Source organism: Fringilla coelebs (genome assembly GCF_963513975.1).
Source record: "Fringilla coelebs genome assembly, chromosome: 4".
Classification (NCBI taxonomy): domain Eukaryota; kingdom Metazoa; phylum Chordata; class Aves; order Passeriformes; family Fringillidae; genus Fringilla; species Fringilla coelebs.
Genome location: NC_140032.1, coordinates 45,439,061 through 45,458,118, shown reverse-complemented (window position 1 = coordinate 45,458,118; position 19,058 = coordinate 45,439,061). Strand labels below are relative to the sequence as shown.

The 19,058-nt window shown below is 39.2% G+C and overlaps 1 protein-coding gene across 5 annotated transcripts in view; it reads right to left on the bottom strand.

Annotated features, from left to right (window-relative positions):
* Nucleotides 1-19,058, bottom strand: part of YTHDC1 (YTH N6-methyladenosine RNA binding protein C1) — a 26,486-nt gene extending 7,428 nt beyond the window's left edge. For 3 of the 5 annotated variants that reach the window (XM_084205268.1, XM_084205267.1, XM_084205269.1), the window contains exons 1-15: nucleotides 18,372-19,058; nucleotides 14,486-14,587; nucleotides 13,568-13,896; nucleotides 13,081-13,435; nucleotides 11,766-11,855; nucleotides 11,200-11,253; nucleotides 10,498-10,592; nucleotides 8,561-8,669; nucleotides 8,343-8,460; nucleotides 7,411-7,495; nucleotides 5,352-5,518; nucleotides 2,771-2,853; nucleotides 1,341-1,377; nucleotides 1,209-1,248; nucleotides 1,042-1,104 (exon numbers count right to left, since the gene is read on the bottom strand). In XM_084205268.1, the coding sequence (XP_084061394.1) occupies nucleotides 1,042-1,104; nucleotides 1,209-1,248; nucleotides 1,341-1,377; nucleotides 2,771-2,853; nucleotides 5,352-5,518; nucleotides 7,411-7,495; nucleotides 8,343-8,460; nucleotides 8,561-8,669; nucleotides 10,498-10,592; nucleotides 11,200-11,253; nucleotides 11,766-11,855; nucleotides 13,081-13,435; nucleotides 13,568-13,896; nucleotides 14,486-14,587; nucleotides 18,372-18,399 (1,755 nt within the window). In that variant the 5' untranslated portion in view covers nucleotides 18,400-19,058. The remainder of the gene's footprint in view (nucleotides 1-1,041; nucleotides 1,105-1,208; nucleotides 1,249-1,340; nucleotides 1,378-2,770; nucleotides 2,854-5,351; nucleotides 5,519-7,410; nucleotides 7,496-8,342; nucleotides 8,461-8,560; nucleotides 8,670-10,497; nucleotides 10,593-11,199; nucleotides 11,254-11,765; nucleotides 11,856-13,080; nucleotides 13,436-13,567; nucleotides 13,897-14,485; nucleotides 14,588-18,371) is intronic. The other 2 variants (XM_084205271.1, XM_084205270.1) reach the window with 1 other exon arrangement.

Below are 19,058 nucleotides of genomic sequence, written 5' to 3'. Positions count from 1 at the left end.
GCAAGACAAATAATTTGACAAAATGCTAGCCTTTTTTTTTTTGTTTTTAACAAGACCTATTTTAGCTGATTTCTTCAATCCGCATGGTCCTCCTTTGCCTAGTACCAAAGCATCTTGGCTTGCATTTTTGTTACAAAGAAAGTAAATGGAAGCACTGGATTCTAGGACAACTACTTGGACTGCATGCAGAACAGGGAAGGAGGAAAAAAAAGTGAGTTTCTGGAGGCTTAACTGTTTAGAAAAACTGTTTTTCCTCCCATGTGACAACCTCATTTACTTCCTTCAGTTGTAAGGAGTTGTGTTTCAGCTGAAAAAATTGAGAGGCTATAGGAGCATCTCTACATCTGGCTCTACTTTTTGCTCATTGCCAGTACAAACAAGAGCCAAAAGACTCATTATAGTTATAGAAAATCAGGCCAGACTTACTAAATATAACCAAAATAACCTCACTGTGACTACTTCTCTGACATGAAGGCAACAACCTGTACAAGTGAACCATCTACATAGCTGTAGATAGGTCCACTCATGTATCTGCTCATCTTACTGGGAAAAAGTTAATTTCAGTGGAGGCTGTAATACAGGAAGACTTATTTTAATTAGGTTGTACAGCACATTTTGCTAGTTTCCTGCATGCTTCATTGCCATAGCCAAAAGCAAGCCACTGCACAACACTAGAGTCCAGCAGCCCATTCCATGAGCCTCTTCAACAAGTCCACCTGTTTGATGCATTTGCTGTTCGAGAGCCAATTACCATCAACATTTAGCAGGACACAGAATGTGATCACACCCTCCCACCTAGGCTAAAGGAGGGTTCTGCTATTTCTTCAGAGCTTACTAAGAACGCCAGACTATTGTTGAAAGTAAATTTCAAAATACTTATTATCAATATTTTTTCCACTAAAATTTTTACACTGTTACAGCAAAGATACATTATAGGAAAAGTGAAGAGTGAAAGCACACTGAATATGCCAGGCTCCTTTTGGGGGAAACAAAAAGAAGCTGTATGCTAAGGAGAAAAATCAAATTCAACAAGACACAAACCATTCCTTGCCATGGTGGTGGTGGTCCCATGTTGTGGAACTCCCTCACGTAATCATTGTAGGACTAAAATGAAAGACAGTAATATTAAAATTACTGCTGAGTGTTCTTTGGAAGTGCAGAAAGCTGAATATAAAGTTGCCCAAAAAAAACTGCATGCAGGAACTTACCCCATTTAAAAATACATCTCGTCGAACTCCTGAAAATCGTCTGTTGGGAATAAAAATGTATAGAACTAAATCCAACTTATCCGTGCAGACAAGTTACCAGGACATAAAATGAGTAACATGAACACACCTTACCTGTCTACTTCGGGATATCTGGGATCCTTTATATACCCTGTTCGAACATCAAGCAGTATTAATTCAATTTACTGTCTCAGGTTAACAACCTTAAAAATTATATTCATTAAAAAGCATCCTTTATTTTGTGCCTGCTACAAAATTATGTCTATCTGCCATTACCCTCATTTTTAAAATAACTCTTGAAAACTTACAGCTTCTAACAGACAATGCAGACAAGTAGTAAAATGTAATAAAAAGGTGACATCAATAAACCCCTTAAGAACTTGCACACAGTAGCAACAAATATGCAAGAGGGGAAACTGTGCAAATAAAGACTTGAGATTTAGTCAAATGAATTAGGAATGCACATGAATTTGAAGTGCTGCCTCCAGGCATTTAGCACCTGGCTGTTACTACTTCCTAACTGTGTATTCAGTAGAATGTGTTCATCTGCGCAACCCTTAAAGCTCATTTCCTAATATGTTTTGGATACGATGCCACCCAGGAAATTAGAAACAAACTAAAAAGTAAAGCCCCACAGGGCAAAGAATTCTTATAGCTTCAGTAAATCCCTTTAAAGAGCTCAGTAGAATGGCATGCTTGCACTAAAATAAAATAGGGACCTTCATTATTTTTTAAAAAAATCTTGTTGTTTTAAACAATAGCCTTAGAAAGATGCAGAGCAGCAACAATCCTTTTTGCATGAAAGAATGCAGTCTTTACAGACAAACTGGACAGTACAGGCATATTCTGAATAGGTTTAGAAATCTATGACTGAAATAGCAGAATATGCTTTTCTAAGGGATGTGAAGCACAATTTGGTAGACTAAAAGTGACAATTTCTTAATAGCTGCTTTCTGAAGGAAAAAAAAAGCTGCACTATGAGCAGTGCTGTTGCTGCATTACCACTGCAAACATTTCTTTCTAGGGAACAACAAACTTCCCTTCATCATTAGATCCTCTTGTAAAATGCAGTGCAACATCCTCCTCCCTAACTCATGTCAAGCTTGTAGAAAAAACTCTCTCTGAAGACATAACTGAATGTCTACCATCATCTTCACACAAAGGCTACTTAGTCATGCAGTCTCAGCTGACATTCTCAGGTGGAAATTTCTCAAACATTTTCATTTGATGATTAGCATCTTGACAAGTAGGTCAGATCTATTTTTGTGCCCACATTAACACAGCACTTGAGAAGATCATTCACAACAATGTACACTATTCAAGGCTCTAAAAGGGTTCAGCTAGGGTAACTCAGCTCTCAAACCAGCGACACAGTGTCACTGACTTCTCTGAGAGGTGGGTTAAAGCAGCAGGCAGCACTTGAAACAAGTCACATTTTTATATCTAAGTTATATCAGTATTTTACTGTTGAATTAATGAGGATATCCTAAAAGAGAAAACACTAGTGAATTGGTGCACACAAATCTTCATAGTAAGATATTAACCTGGTCTTTGGTGAAACTCAGGGGGATAGTCAATCCTTGGTTTCTTTCTGCTGTTATGAATATCATAATCTTCTGGTCGACGCCTACACAAATTAGATATCAAAGATTAAACAAGGTTGCTTGGAGCGTTTGTCACAGCAGAATATCTCACAGGAATAGTCTGAGCTGCCCAGGATACCAATGTAATAAAATTCTCAACTCTATTTGCTTAAAAATATTCTACAGCTTTAAATCTCAACTGAAAGAATCAGAAATAGCTCAATTACATACACTCCACTGTTACTTTCTGTTTACAGGAATTTTGGTAGTTAAGGAATAAACTCTACCCAACTGTATCTTCATCCCAAACAAAAGATAACAAATTTGTCTAAACCAAACTCAAACTTAGGCATTAACATTACACTTTCCACATTACATTTTGAAATATCTATTGGAAAACAAAGAATTTCACAGAACATTGCAGTCAGAGGGTATGAAGACTACTGCATTTGATAGCTAATGGGTAAAGGATTGAATAAAAGGTCTACTTACATAACATTTATAAATAAAATCCTGCATGCTTTGTGAAATTGCAACTTTAACTGTGACTTCCCTAATTGAATAGGCCAATTATATTATTTCTAAAAATTTTTGTTCTAAGCAACTTACTAGCAATGCACTGGCGCATTTTTCAATTTAATAACACTCCAGCTTTCTAATAATTAAAATAATTAGGGCTCTTTGCTATAAAAGCAGCTCTTTGACAGAAGAGATATTAAGAACTCTGCTCTTCCTTATAAAGTTACATGCCAGTTGCTGTTAGGCTCAAAAAAGAGCTGACAACTGGGTGCTTATTTTGTTCCAAGGTACATAAACATTACTGTAGTGGAAGACTCAAGTGCTAATGTAACAGTGTTTCTAAACACAAAGCAGCTACAAAACCATTCCCTTCTCACCCCCCTCCCCCTCCCCAACAGTATAATTCCTTATGACAAGACATTAACACTTTCTTATATTGCTTAATTACTGTGCAACTTGCCGGCTGAGTAACAAGCTTATATAGCTTTTACTTCTATAAATAGTGACTTCTCCCTCCCTTCCCCAACTTCAGTCATTAAAGCCCACCATACCCAGTTACTAAGCTTTATAAAATGGAAGCAGATTCTTTAGTATGAGCAAAAAGCCCAAAAACCAAAGCAGTTGCATCTACAGCAAATTCAGATCAAAGAAAATAAAAGCTGGTGTAAAGAATAAACATACCGCTTTCTTGTAGTTTTGAGAGTGCATTTACGACCGGTATAAAATATGATAGAAACAGTTCATATAGTAGTCCAACTACTGACTTTAAGCTGTAAGCCACACACATAAATGGAGGCCCTGGCAGGCTTGAGAAGGTGTGGTGGTGTTATATGTATAGTTTGCAGTCCATTGCAAAACCTTCATTTGTATATACTTTATTGCACTGGAAACCTCTTAGCTTAACTCCAAAAGCCATCTTGGTGTTCAGTCCTTTAAAGCCAAAAATAGGGGGGCGCTGCCAGGTTTCCTCCTACCTACTCGTTACAGTGTCCTTTTTTTTTTTAAGCTCAAGGAAATGGGGACTCTTGTTGGGGCTCTGTACCTACCACAGGATGTTTCCATAAAAAGGAAACTTAACCAAAGGTTTCAGCCCAAACCATACATCAGTCTGTATGCAAAGTGGCTACCACGGGGAAAAGGTGTTTGGCAGAAGGGCTAGTATCAGTTCTTTGCAAAGACTTCTCCAATTCTGTAACAAGTTATACCCCCTTTTTTCTGGAAAATGATGTTAAGTTCATAAAGCAGTGATCAATAACCATGTCGATCCTCTAAAAATACTTTAAGTCCACAGGTACTGCCAGCATCTGGAAAGGTTGTATATACAGACACAGCAACAGCCATTCTTTTTGGTTTGTTGCCGGGTCTCCAAGGGCCACTTGATCCCTTTTGGAAAGAACCTACTGTTTTCAGAAGCTCAGCAAGAGGTGTGAATTCAGTGGTTACATGTTAGAGAATATTTGGCAATAGGGTTAACACATCACGGTGACACAATTTGAAACAGTCCCAATAATGCTCCTCTTGAATATCAAAATAACTTAAAATATTTTTTTATCCTCAAAATGAGGCGGCATCTTCTGCAAAATTCTAAGTGATCCTTATAAAAGTCCCATATTTGATAAGGCTTATCCAGAGACACACCTGAAAGAAAAGGCTTTTACAAGATATTAACACATTTTTGGCATATAAATATTTCCTCCTCTCCATCTAGCCTGCTCATAATCAAGCCAAGCTTACCTATAGCTAGCATTACAAGTTGCATTAGCTCAATAAATGATCTAGTCTAAACTAGAGACAGAACTTTAAGAGCTTTTTTCTGCAAAAGCAAAGATCCCCATTTTCCTCTTGAAAAATGACAGACCGGGGAACCATGTGAAATCCTCAATGAAGCCACAAACTTGTCCATGCAGCTTGATTTGAGGATTTTCTCTCTTCTTTATCGCAGGGAAAGCTTTGACGAATCACATTCCTCCATCACGTTATTCTCACACATGTGCCTATTATCAGTCCAAAGAACGTTTCTAACCTTCCCACGTCCCGAACGGGGTCTCGACGGGATGGGCGTCCTCTTGATCGGGGTTGTGAGTGCATTCTTCTCTTGTGCCTCATTTTATGAATGACTTGATACAAGTCAATACTTTCATCAGGAGGGAAGAGAAGACAAAGTTGGGTTCCACATTCCGGCTCAATTTCCTAGAATTAGTTAGAAGTTCAGTAGTGGTTTATAAACTGGAGAAATGAAACTCTCCCCAAATACACTGACAACAGACATTTAAGGGGAAAAAAAAAGAAAAAGGACACTTCAAAGATATTTCAGTATCACTAGACACAGCAAAATTCACTTACATTACCTTTAACTCTTTAGGTACTACTTAGAATTTTCATAAAATATTCCAACAATTTGGGTAACCATATCTTCCCATGAGACATACAGGCCACATCACTGTTTTGCTATAAAATCAGAGGACTGTTTTTTCATCACAAAGAAAATGATCACCTATTACAGAAAGAAAAGTGACACACGTAGGGGAAAAAAAATCCATCTCAGCTTCACATATAAAGCCATGGCCTGATGAAGTCACCTACTACCACTCAGTATGAGTTCTTCATGTATGGTAGACAAGTCCATGAAAATACCAACTCAGGTTTGACCACAGTCAGACAAGCAGTTCGTGTGCTAAGGGTTATTAGGAAAGGAACATGGAATAAGAAAGCCACTGTATCACACTGAATTTCATGTTCCACCCACACCTTAAATACTGGGTGCAGTTGAGCCCCTGCATCTCAAAAAATAGGGGGACAATAGAAATGGAAAACTTCAAAGGGCACCAAGAATAACTGAATGGCTGCAACAATTCCTACATGCAATGACTGAGAAGGTCAGGTCTCTCCAGCCTAGATTAAAAGTGAAATATGTGGGATATGGGGAATAAGATGGAGATAATGGGACCATTGGACACCACAAATTGTCTGGAGGAGAAAGGGACAAACATGAACTTGCTGACTCTCTCTTCCAATACAAGAACTTGGGCCATCAAATAAATCTCACAGGAGCCAGGTGCAAAACAATCCCAAAAAGTGCTTCTTCAAACTGGTGACTGCAGGCCTGCAGAACACCTTCCCAAATGATGTCGTGAAGGCAGATTTTTCAGTGTACGCATCCTCAGAAGAGAGATCCATTCACAGTTGTGCAAATACAAATGGGTAAATGACAACCACTTCAGGAAATAAGCAGACTTGAAAAGCAGGGAGAGCAAGCATCAGGCAATGATTGACCAGGCCATAACAGTACAGTAATTTGATGAAAAAAGCTGAAACCCATGTCCAGATTGCAAGTCTATTGTAGACAAAACATTAGGAAAAAAATATTTCCTTGGCCATTTAATGGTAGCTAAGTTAATTGAAATACTTTTTTTTTTTTTTAAAGTTCACACTAAACTAAAAACAAGACCAAAACTATTGTTTTTCTCTTGCTACACAACAAAGCAAACATATCTGTGGGCAAAACAACGCAGCATGAAGTTGACATTTTCCATACAGTATGGAGATTACCTCCCACCTAGTCTTTAAGAAAGCAGAACCTGTAATTTTACCCACAGCTTGGGTACACGATGACAGCAGCAACATACCTGCGCTCTGGTATGTCTGACAAGACAAAGAGCCAACCCCACTTGAAATTTGCTTAGCATATATTCTATAATGAGAGTCTATGCCTTAAGCAATAGAGTACATATAAAAAAAATGTAATGCAGAGCACAACTGGAAACACCAGACATTTTTCTTAAAACCTGATGCTATATGGCTTGCACACTATACAATGCAAGGCACATCACATTTCAAATTCAGAATATCACACAGTTTTGAAGCAAACACTGTTTATCATAAAGATGACAACAGAATTGGCACTGTATTGTTTCCTTTTCCTTTTTCCACAACAGCATTAGAAAGAAGAAGCTAAGTGCCTATGCCACAGCACTCTACTCTAAGTAACTGCTATAAAAACATTCCTACTCTCCTGCACATTCTAAGCTGGAAGCAAGCACTAGAGGATGTCAGTTATAGAAAAGAAGTAAGAATTAACAAACCTGTCCATCGCGTCCAATCTTTACTGGTTTATGTTCGTTCCAAGGATTGGTCAGGTGAGCAGATTTAGTGAACGGCAATTCCCGCCTAAATATGCAAGTGGCACCATTTATAGTTTTGCCTCAGTTTTTTTTTTATTAGGAAAAGAATTAAAAATGTATACAGCAGGAGATAACATGTTAAATAATCCTGTTATTCTTTGTACTATTAGGTCTCTGAACATATTTTTATGTTCTACATATTAGTAGCTGAAGATTTCACTTGGACTTATTCCAGTAGTAACTAATATAATTCATACTATGACAGGCCCTCTTTTAAAAGAGAATATTTTGGTCTTTATGCAATACTGAGACTATGCTTGTTTATTATCTCAACATCTGAATACACTGACCAGTCTCTACATGTGGTAGCTCTTGGCACATACTTAAATCCCTGAGCACTGACCTAACTATGAAGCTAGAAGTGCTCTGAGCTGGAGGTGGGAGTCAGTACCTTCAAAAGGACTTTTCCAACACAGACTTTTTTCTAATTCAAAGTCTTGCTTTTCCTCTATTCAGTCTTTCTGGCAGTCTGAAGTACTTGTACAACCATGCAATGTGCTTCACAGGACTGCTTTAACTTTTTTCCTCAATACAGATTTAAAATTTTTTCTGTAAGAACATACTGCTCACAACCTGTACATCATGCAATATTTGCACTATCTCATATGTTGCTTCAGAACAGTAGTATTTTCTTTGTTCAGTCAGATCAAAACAGATTTGTCCTTACATGATTTTTTTCTTTTTTATCCACAGCTGTCTATTCAAGTGAGCAGTGAGGATAGATCTCTGGTTGAGTCAAGTTTCAGAAGGATGCTGTTGGCACTTGAGTAATACGCAAAAATTATATTATAATGCCTTCTTACTAACAGCAACATAAATGCACAACTGGTTACCTGCAAATCCAGTCAATTTTAAAGACACCTCCCAACATTTTTGCATTCATTCCTGCAGGCAGCACCCAATGTATAGGTGATCCTCCATGATGGGACTCTGAAGATAATCTTGCAAACCCTAAAGGATTTTGTAAGAATTGTAACAAAGATACAACAGAAAGGCTACTGCATATAGAACTCACTTCCACTCACCTTGATAATAGCTCACTTTTCCTTACCTTGGAATTTGCCACTCTCTCTTACAGAAAATATCAAAATAACACTCCTTGCTGATCTAAATGCAGCATTAAGCTTCTTTTCATTCACTGGAAGTGTTGACCATACTCCCTAAAACAGAAAAATATCCACCCCATCACCAAAACATAACAGTTAACCTCAAATGATTTGGCTAACATAAATATGTAATGTACATGAAAAAAACAAGACCAAAATATTGTACTGGAGTAGAAGATAACAGAAAGAAAAACATACCACTAAATTAATTTCCATCCAGAAATTGCCTTGTACTAAAACTTTTAAAACACTGACTTTTCAATCTTTTTTTGAACACTCAAGATGCATTTAGACCATCTAGATGCATCCAGACTTCAGTTGTAATTATAATGATGGGCAGTTAACTTAAAAATAGTAAGGGTGAAAGTTTTCACATATGCTTCAAGTGACTTAAGGAATTTAGGTATTATGTAACACACAGGAATTATGAAAAACCAACAGAATACTACTAATAGGTGGGCAGGTAGACTTGACTATAGTACTGCAGATTTGCTGAGGACAGTTTGCAGACTTTAAAATTCTTTCAGTGAAACGCCAGCAATGTGAAAGACACTGAAGTAACAGTTTAACACGGCAAGACAACTCAAATCACTTTGTTTAGTCTTACATATCTCCTACTAAGTATTATCTTTTCCATTTTACCAGCTGTTATGCAGCCACACACAATAAACTCAACCTGTTTAAGGCGCCAGCTGAGATGCTGAATAAATTTAATGAATTACTCCTCCATCCATTTTCTGGGTAAACAAGCTTCAGCCTCAGAACAGGATATACATAGCAAAGTCAACGTTCCTTCCCTTGCATTTCTTTAGTGAAGGCAAGTATTTATGCCCTACTCTGAACTCAGATCAGTGTTTGTCTGATTCTGGTAATTCACTATAGCCACCAGAGAATATTTGGGGATTTTGCTAGTTTTCAGTCAGATTCCATGGCTTTTGGCTGCTTGTAAAGCCCTGCTGTGAACTCAACAACCTATTACACTGGCACCACAAAAGTGAGTTTCATGAAAGTCCAACATCAAAGCACTGATGCCTCTACACTGAGAGACAAAGTATTAACTTCAATAACATCAAGAACAAGGCTACTACTGCAGCTCCATATGTGGATGAAGCACAAAAAAGCATAGACTCCTTTACAGAGTCACCAGTCAGAATGGTGTTCACTGCACCTTCAAAGCTGGAAGGAGGGGTGAGAACCAAACATGCCCAGGACTTTGAGATTTGTTTAACCATTTTGATGCTATTTTTATCCTAATTTAGGAAATCTTCATTAAAAGAATCACCTACTCTATGTATATTGTGTAACAGCAAATCAAGTATTTTCTCTATGACCTGTTCCAAAGAACACCTGCCAATACAAAACCACCAGAGTGGTGCAATGGACACCTAGTGCAATTCCTCAACAGCTGAAATCTGGTGCTCTGGAATCCCTCCCAAAGACCTCACTCACACCAGCACTGCCAGGCATACATTTCCACAGTAAGGCTTCAGATCCTGAATCACCTGACCCTAATTACTCATGTAGCATTAGAAAACAGCCAAACAACCTTCTGAACATTCTCAGAGTGCAGCATTAGGAACAGAGGTTCTGATGGATGGGAGAAAATACCACCCCAGCATTCTCGACAGAGCCTTGCTTTGGATGTTATCAAACATACCCTAGGGCCCCTTTAACCCTATTCCTGGCAAGATAAATGGCCTGTGGGCTAGGGCCTTTTCTAGGTTACAGTGGAAGCCAAAGAACCAAGGTGCAGTAGCATTTGTTGCTGCATCCACTGGGATCCAAGCGATAAAGAAAATAAAGCATCCAATTACACACTCTCCCAAACTGATGGGTGTCTGAAAACAGACAAAAGGATCCCTTTGTAGAAAATACAACATACCTTTGCCTTAGCAAGTGATACATTTTCATGGTTATTACTCTTGATGAGAAAGAATCTTGCATCTTGGAGAATGTATTTAAGTTTGCTTGTTTGGTCTGAAAAGAAAACAAAGTATCAAATAAGTTGAACTGTAAATACTTACCAAACATGTTGCTTTGAGTACAGATAGCTGTTTGCTTCCTTAAAAATACACAGTATTCCACCCATTTCCTATTTATGTATTCTCACAGTCAACCACCCGACTTAAAGTCAAAGCTGCAGAGCACAAAATGCCAGGGGAAACCAAACCAAAACTAAAACTCAGATAACCAAGTAAAGAAAAAAGTAAAATAAAATCAGCATGATTCAGTGATGTTCCGATATGTAGGACTTATTTCCTTGCTTAAAGATCTTTGCATAAATGATGGGTAACACTCGTAACAAGCACAAACTGTTCAATAGAGAATGGTGAATGCTGTTCCTCTTTGCAGCTTTAAGCACTTTCTTTTTAAATTTGCTGCCTCTGCAAAGAGCACAGTGACTGAACTTTTTGCATATCGCTCTCAAAACATGCAAAAGTAGCTCAAGATTCAATTATCATGCTCAGAACAATGACGTGCTCAAATTGATTTATATCAGAACATCACTACTTACAGGTAATTAATCAACAGAGACAATGGCTTGCTATGGGGCATGCATTAAAAATTCAAATTTAAATGATACCTTTTTGGACAGCACGAACGGAAGATGATAATTTCTCATGCTTCTTTTCTGAACCTGTGTTTAGCCAAAGTACATTTGTTCAGATTGAGCCTTAATAGAGATAATATACAATTTCTACAGCCTTGTCCCATACAATTTTCATTCATGACAAATTACGCTTTCTGGCGCGCACCCACACACACAAAAAATACTATTCAATGTGCACGAGTGTTTTGTTTTGTTGGTTTTTTTGTTTCAGTTTTGGGTTGTTTGATTTGGGTTTGTTTTTTTTAAAATAATATTTGAACAATTTCCTACTCAGAAAACTAGTCACTGAATCATCATCTTCCAAGTTTAAAAAAAAAAAAAAAAAAAGTGAAATTTCCACTTAAGCAACAGAATAGCATTAAAGTAACAAGAAAGCCTACTTCCCCCCAAAGGTATCCACACACAACATGCCAGAAGTCAATACCAAATTATACAAAGCTACAGACCCTATAAATCTCTACAGCCAGTTACATTTATTTTAGATTACACATTAAGATTTGATGCAAGTCACAATGACAAGCAACAAAAGGGAAGAATACCTGCATATGATTCTGATGCAGAACTCCCACTTCTGTCAAAAACAATTGGAGAGATACCTCTAGCTCTCTTCCTCTCCTTCTTTTTCTCGTCTAAAAGAAACCATAAAAAATAAAAGCCATACTTCAAACACAAAGTTGAGATTAAAAAGTAATGAGACAGGAAAATAGCATCAGTAAAAGTGAAGTTACCATTTGGTTTGCACATTGAAATTGTGGTTGCTGCCACAAAACTATCAGGCACAGAAGAAGCAAATGCTAGTTACTCCAGCTTTTCATTCACAAAAGGAAGATAGATGAATGGTGCAAATCTATTAAATCTGTGCAATGTTTAGAGACAGAATTTATTATTATTATATTTTTAGTAAGGGTGGGTTAGCGTTTCTTTTCAGCCCTCACCCAAACGTGCAACATCCAGAACAAATTGCGTAGCAATAGTGACATGAGCTCATTTGCCCAGAGCTCAAAAACAGTAAGAGACAGAAAAACAAAACACTGTGGCACACAGGCAATTATTTCCGCTTTTAAGAAAGTGTTACGTTATACCACAGAGTTTTTTAGAACAGTTATTACAGCTTCACTTGTCTTTAGGTTACACCTTGCTGTCTCTAATTCCATACAGCAGAGCTGAGCTAAAAAAGGCAGCATATTAAGCAGGACGACCATCTATGGAGACTTCAGACAAGGAAGATACACAATAGGAATCTTAACAGGATTGCAAGCTGTTTTCCTAGAAAAAACAAACAACGAACAGCAAAACCCGAAAGTATTTACGCCATTAGCGCTTCACATCTGCAAGTTAGGACCACTTACAATATTCAAATACAAACCAACTGTTTCTAGTTTCTGCTCATTTAATTCTAAATTTGCCCTAATAATTTCAATTTAAGTTTAGATTTCCTATGCTGAACACAGCCACTCTAAGATTCAGCTATCCTTCCCCAGGGACATAATGTTTTACTATACCAGTCTACCTGGTCACTCATCTAGATGGATTCCAAACAGCTCAACACTGAATTAAAACTAATAGTGTGGAAAACAAAGCCTTTAGATACCCAAGAAAATACTAATTTTAGTGTTTCAAAGCATTGAACAGCAAGGCCAAAGCAGTCAAGAATACAATGAATCCTCAACACAGTAATCTGTTTTACCACTTTCCAGTACATTTTTTCCTTGCCTATGGTATTTCATAATTAACATATTCCTGACTTCTGCCACCACGGCTTACTTTTGACATGGTCAGGAAGCAGTTATTTTTCAAAGCAGTCAAACTTTCAGTGGCAAGGTATTTCACATTAGCATGCTAGATGCTGCCTACCTGATGCATCTGAACCAGACCCAGATCTGACTGACCCATCTGTGAAAGAGGCAGATTCAGAATCAGAATCACTGGCTTCACTGCGTGTATCATAGTCATTTCCTTCCTTCTGATCCCTCTCATCCTGTTCATACTCTTCTTCATCTTCCTCCCCATCTTCTTCCACCTCTTCATCCTCCTCCCCTTCATCATCTTCCTCTTCTTCCATTCCTTCCTCCTCATTCTCTGTGTTGCCTTGTTCAGAGGAACCACTACTGCCAGTCTCGTGATCTGAACAATATTCCTCAGAGTTCACCTCTTCTTTAGAAGAATGGCTAGATCTGCTTGGTCTTCTATCCACATCATGCCTGATTCTCTGATGTTTAAAGAAAAAGTGAATCAGCAGTCATATAACATTGTCAGGATGCACACACAGTCCTAAGAGAACGTGCCTTACAAAAGTCTCATAAAATTGCTTTATTTATAAGGCAGCAAGAATACTTAATACCTCTGAAGTGTCCGGTGTAGAAGACTTTGCCCTTCTGTCAATATCCCTCTTCCTCATGTAAGATTTTTCTGGTTGTCCTTTATAAGGTTCCCTGGAACTACTTGACATTCGCATCTTCCGATCGCCATCTGGGCGCTTGTTTCTGTCAGATCTCTGATACTCCTCTGTCTTGTACTCTGACACCAGCTTTCCTTTTGTACTCACTATTCTCTTGTTATTGCTAACTGATGAACTGGGAGGCTTTGGCATCATCTGCCTCGAGGAATGCACAGAAAGTTTTTGCCTCTTGCTTTCAGCATTTTCCATCCTGTCAGTTTTTCTTTTTGATCCTTAAATAGAAAGAAATATCAAGTTCAGTGTTATTTCCGATACCAAAACAAAAACTGTACAGAGGCCTCTACATCCTCTATTTTAAGTAATTACCCTGCTGCAGTCATAGGGAACATCTCCCAGTCGCAGGCTTTACAGCAACACTCAAAACTGCTACTTAGGAATAGCTCATGTTCTAAAACACATTTTACTTCTAAGAGGTATGTGTTTCTCAGATTTTACACATGGAAATGCTAAATTAAATGCTTAGGGGATTGGCCTGAAGCCAAATAAAGAACTGAGCTGGAATCAGATTTGCTGCCCCTTTGCTCCACTTCCATCTCACTTCATCGAGCCAAAAAGGACAGTCATTTTCCAACAGCAAATGAATTCAGAACAAGCCAGACTCAGCAACTGCTCTTGAGACAAAAGGCAATGGATTTGACTGCTTGGAGGATCAGGTGAAAAACCACATGTCCATGAGATAAAGAACTGATTCACTCTTTGAATCAAGTTATAAAATCCACTACTTCAAAGAGTAACTGAAATAAGACAGACATTTTTTACTACCTATGTTCCTGCAGAATATCCACTACCAAAGTCACATACCCTTTTTCTCACTTTTGTCTTGCTCACTGTCGGGGTTATACAACTCATCATCCTGGTCAGGAGCATCAGTCAAAATGTCATCCAGAACATTCAGTTCACCATCTGAAAATACACAAAAAAAGTCAAAACCAGCCATAAAAAGTCTGGATATGTAAACCACAGAACTAGTATTACAAACCCAAACATTTCCTTCAGGGCTACAGATCCGCAACAAAGCAAAAATTGACATCTTCTTGATTTATTTCTACACTTTCATTTGGAAGGATCAGGCAGAGCAAATAAAAAAATTGTAATACGCCACAAGACGCGTTTAGACCTCTAAACAAGGTCCAAGTTGGCTCCTCATGTCACAAAAGCTTTTCAGCAAAGCTGACCTACAAATGAAAGCTGAACATAATATTTTAGAAAAAGAGAGACCAGGAGATAGTTTGAGCACCATTAGTAAAGAGGAGGGACCCTTATCTCCGCAAAATTCTGAAACTTGCATGATGAATTATCTCTCTTCCACTATTTTTGTTGTCATTGCTGTGTTAGAATGGTGGGTTTTGTGGTTCACTAACAAATAGAAAAAAAGACAATGGGAAAGCAGTACTTATCTGCTGCATCATTAACTCTGACCTGTTCTGATAAAAACCCCCCACAACTTGATCAAAAGTGCAAAAGTTAAAGAAAATTAATGCCAGAAGCAGTAAATGACCACACCTGCTCAAAAAACTTTTAAAATCTGTCACAATTTCTGGCTGTTTCACTTTGCCTGAAACCAAAAGGGATATATGGTGATCCCATTAGAAGAAGGAGTCACCAGCTCCAAGCACTTTTAAAAAGAGTGAACTAAGCCTAAACATGCAAAAGGAAAAATAAGAGGTATTAATTTTGGAATCTCTCCAAAATTCTTAGTTCTTTCCACTTAGTGGTTGATTGCATTTTCTGTGCTCAGGAAAAAGAAACCAGAGCAACCTCCAAGGATTCAGCTGGTTTACAATATCCATGGCAGATGCAGGTAAGGACTCAAGTACTGCATGAAACTGAGGTAATGCAGCAATAAAGTCTTCCAGAGCTTGGCAGCTTGTCTAGCTGAGCCACAAAATAAAATTTACAGCTTGATATTAAAAAAAGCCCAAACATAATCCACATTATATATATAATGTGGATTATATATATATATATATATATATATAAATAAAAAATTGGTATTATAATTTTCTCTCTACTATATACTACCAAATCTGAAGTCAGCATGTGCACTAATGTTCCTACTGGCACTTTTCCACATTTGCAGTGGTAGGGGAATGCTGAAGTGATCCCAGGACTGCTCAGTTGGTGCCTCTAATGCAAAGGAAATGGTGCAGAGAGAAGGGGATCAAACCTTTCCCTGGCAGTTTACAATTAGCAGGCATTTAAATGCAACACAAACTTGCATCACAATTCTCTTGGGAACAGCCCTTTATATTTGTAGACATACATCTATGGCAAATATTCTTGCTGCAACTGATAAATATATGAGAGTGAGATTCACGGCTGTGCAACTGCCAAACATGGGATGCAATTTCCTGGCTTGCATTCTGCTTGCCCACAGGAAGCTTGGCAAATCTAGAGCACAAGGTTTTTTTATAAGACACTAATGAAAAAGAGGTGCACTGAGATTAGAAAATTAAACATACCATCCATCTCAAATCACATGTATTGAACCTTAGATTTGTTTCCCTCTTGGTGAGACAACAGCATACTTGAGTAAACTACATTTAACCTACCTACTAGAGCAGCATTGAAAGGTGCTAAAAGACTACTGTATCAGCTCATTCAAAAGTAAATGAGAAGGAAAATTTAACAGAAAATGCAAGTCTGATACACACTCTCTCCTAAATCCCTTCCAGGTTAGATAGGCCTCATTTGCAGCTGGAACCTTAAATAGGGTGCAGGAGACAGAAACAGGATCCCCCATCCCCTTTTACAGGCACATCGACCTGATTTGTTTAGAAACACATCTCCAGATTTATTTAGCAGCCTGCTTCCTGTCTGGCACTGGATATGCTGCTTGACTGACTTGCACAAGACGATTCCTCTTGCTGAACTGCCACTGTCAGGGTTCAACCTGAAGAGCTAAATTATCTCAGAGAGGTATCAAGAAAAACACAAAAGCATAAACAGAAAAATGGCAGAGGACAAATGTTTTATAGTCCATACCCACTGAAGAGGGAGGGACCAAATGAGTTCTTTCTGTGGTAGATACTCCCAACAGGGCTTTCCTGCTGCTTGTCTTTTGTGGGATCCTTCCATGAACAAATTTAAGTCACCCAAAATAGCAGGAAAGTAGCCTGGGAGGCCATTTCGTCTGCAGGCCAGGAGAATTACAACTATCAGAAGGGTCCAAGCAAAAAACTGATTTGGCACACAAAAGAAATAAGACCCCGTGATTTCAAACTAAACAGGTCTGCAAGCCTTATTTTTGCTTTTTTTCAAGTGGTAAAACAGCATTTCTTTTTCAATGGGAGTACTTACAGCAGAAACCAGTTCAGCTGCAAATGTGCATCAACACCTGTTATTCAGTGAAAATAACCCCTTTCACATGAGAAAGAATTAAAAACAAATTAAAGTAAAAATATAACTTGACCACTGGCAGTGATTAACAAACACTGAAAAAAAAAATTCAAGCCCAACTGGAGAAATACTTATATGAACAGAAATTTATAGATGACAACAGCAAACATTTCAAATTCACTGCTCATCCACAGTAGGCGATCAGATCTCTTCTGACCCAACCTGATCATATCCCAATCTACCAGTTTTACAATAATACCATTAAGGATAAAGCACAACCAATAATTTTATTTATCAGTTCTAACAAAATCTACTGGGAATTTTCCATGTCATATAGTTTCACGATAAATAACAGACAGAAAACCTTTACCACTACGACAAAGCCATTTTCTGGGCACATATCCTGCAAAGGCTTTACAGGAAACATTATACAAAAATCCAAATGAACGCAATCCAAGCCACAATACCCTAGTGATACTTTGCCCTTTTTATAACCCCACAACTCTGCACTAACCACCAAACAGCAATGTGCTACACCTAACTTTGGTCTGGCTTCTTAAAGAAGCTATTTTGTGAGGACTGACTAACATAATCTCACAGATAACACGCGGATCACTTCGGCTTCCGTGGATAGCGGTAGTCATTTATAGGAGCTGTGATTCTATTATTCGACACTAATTGCCCTAGATTATTATTATTCCCGAGTAATGACTCTGAAATCGTCCGATTCCTCTAACTCAAATTTATTTACCCACAGTGCCCAGATTTCACAGCTGACTGCAAAAAGCCGAGCAACAATCGGCAAAGTAAGATTCCAACACCAGTTTCTGCTTACTAAAGTAACTACACCCTCCCCACAGAAAACCGTGCAAAAAACCCCAAAACCAAAACGGCCTAGCGATCCAAGCAGAAACAAAAAGCAGCGATAAAAACAGCAAATATTTTTTGCGAAAACACAACCTGCAGTAACTCGCTGTCGATGATGTAAAACTTACGGCCCACGAACTTCTCCCTCTTCCCACTGCTCGAGTCACCTTGCCCCGAGCCCGGTGCTGCGGGGACACCAAAGTATGAGGGGCCCTATAGCCTCCTGCTCCCCAACAAAACACAGAGAGCGCTTCCGCAAAAAAAAAAAAAAAAAAAAAAAATCATCCTCGAAGGGTCACTCCTGACCCCGCCGCCCCTCCGTTCCCCTGGAGGAGACGGACGTCTCCCGGCTGAAGGCCCAGCACCAGCTTCCAAGGTGGCGCCGGGGAAGGGGGAAGGCTCAGGGGAGGATCGGGCCCCCGCCTGAGCCTTCCCCCTCCACCGAGGCCTAACGCTTACCCTCCTCTCTACCGATACATACCCTTCTCCTCCCGGCCATCCGTCGCCATCCCGCCGCCGCGACGAGCGCCTAAGATGGAGGCTCCCTCTTCCTGCACGTAGCGCTTCCCTCTTCCCACAGGGCGCCGCTTTGTTTACGCTCCCCGCGTCAGAGCGCGCCGCGGGCGGGCGGCGGCGGGGCATGCGCCGCGCGGGGCCCTGAGGGCGCGGCCGCCATGTCAGTCCCTGGCGGCTCTGGGCTGGGCTTGGCGGGCCGGGGGAAGCGGTGCCGGGGAAGGAGGAGGTTTCTCTGCTCTCGAAGTGCGGGAACGTCGCCTTTCTCCCGTGCTGTTGTGATGGCTGTGTGTGGTGTTAGAGCCCTTTCTGAGAGTCTTGAGTGGGGCAAAGTTTAACTTACTTAACCCCTGCTGTTGGGTGTTGCTGTTCCCTCGTTTTCTCTTTTTTTTTTTTTTTTTTTTTTTTAACCTTTTTCCCCCCTTATCGTTATTTTTTCCTTTCTTCTGGCAATGAGGCCAGTTCAGAGGAGCTTTACCTCTCTGCACCTCTCCTATGAGGAAAGGCTGAAATAATTGGGATTGTTCAGCCTAGAGAAGAGTTTGGGGTGACTTAATTGTAGTCTTCCAGTGCTTGAAGAGACTTTACAAGAAAGATGGTGATAGACTTCTTACAAGGATATGTAGGGTGAGGGCAAGGGGGAATGGCTTCAAAA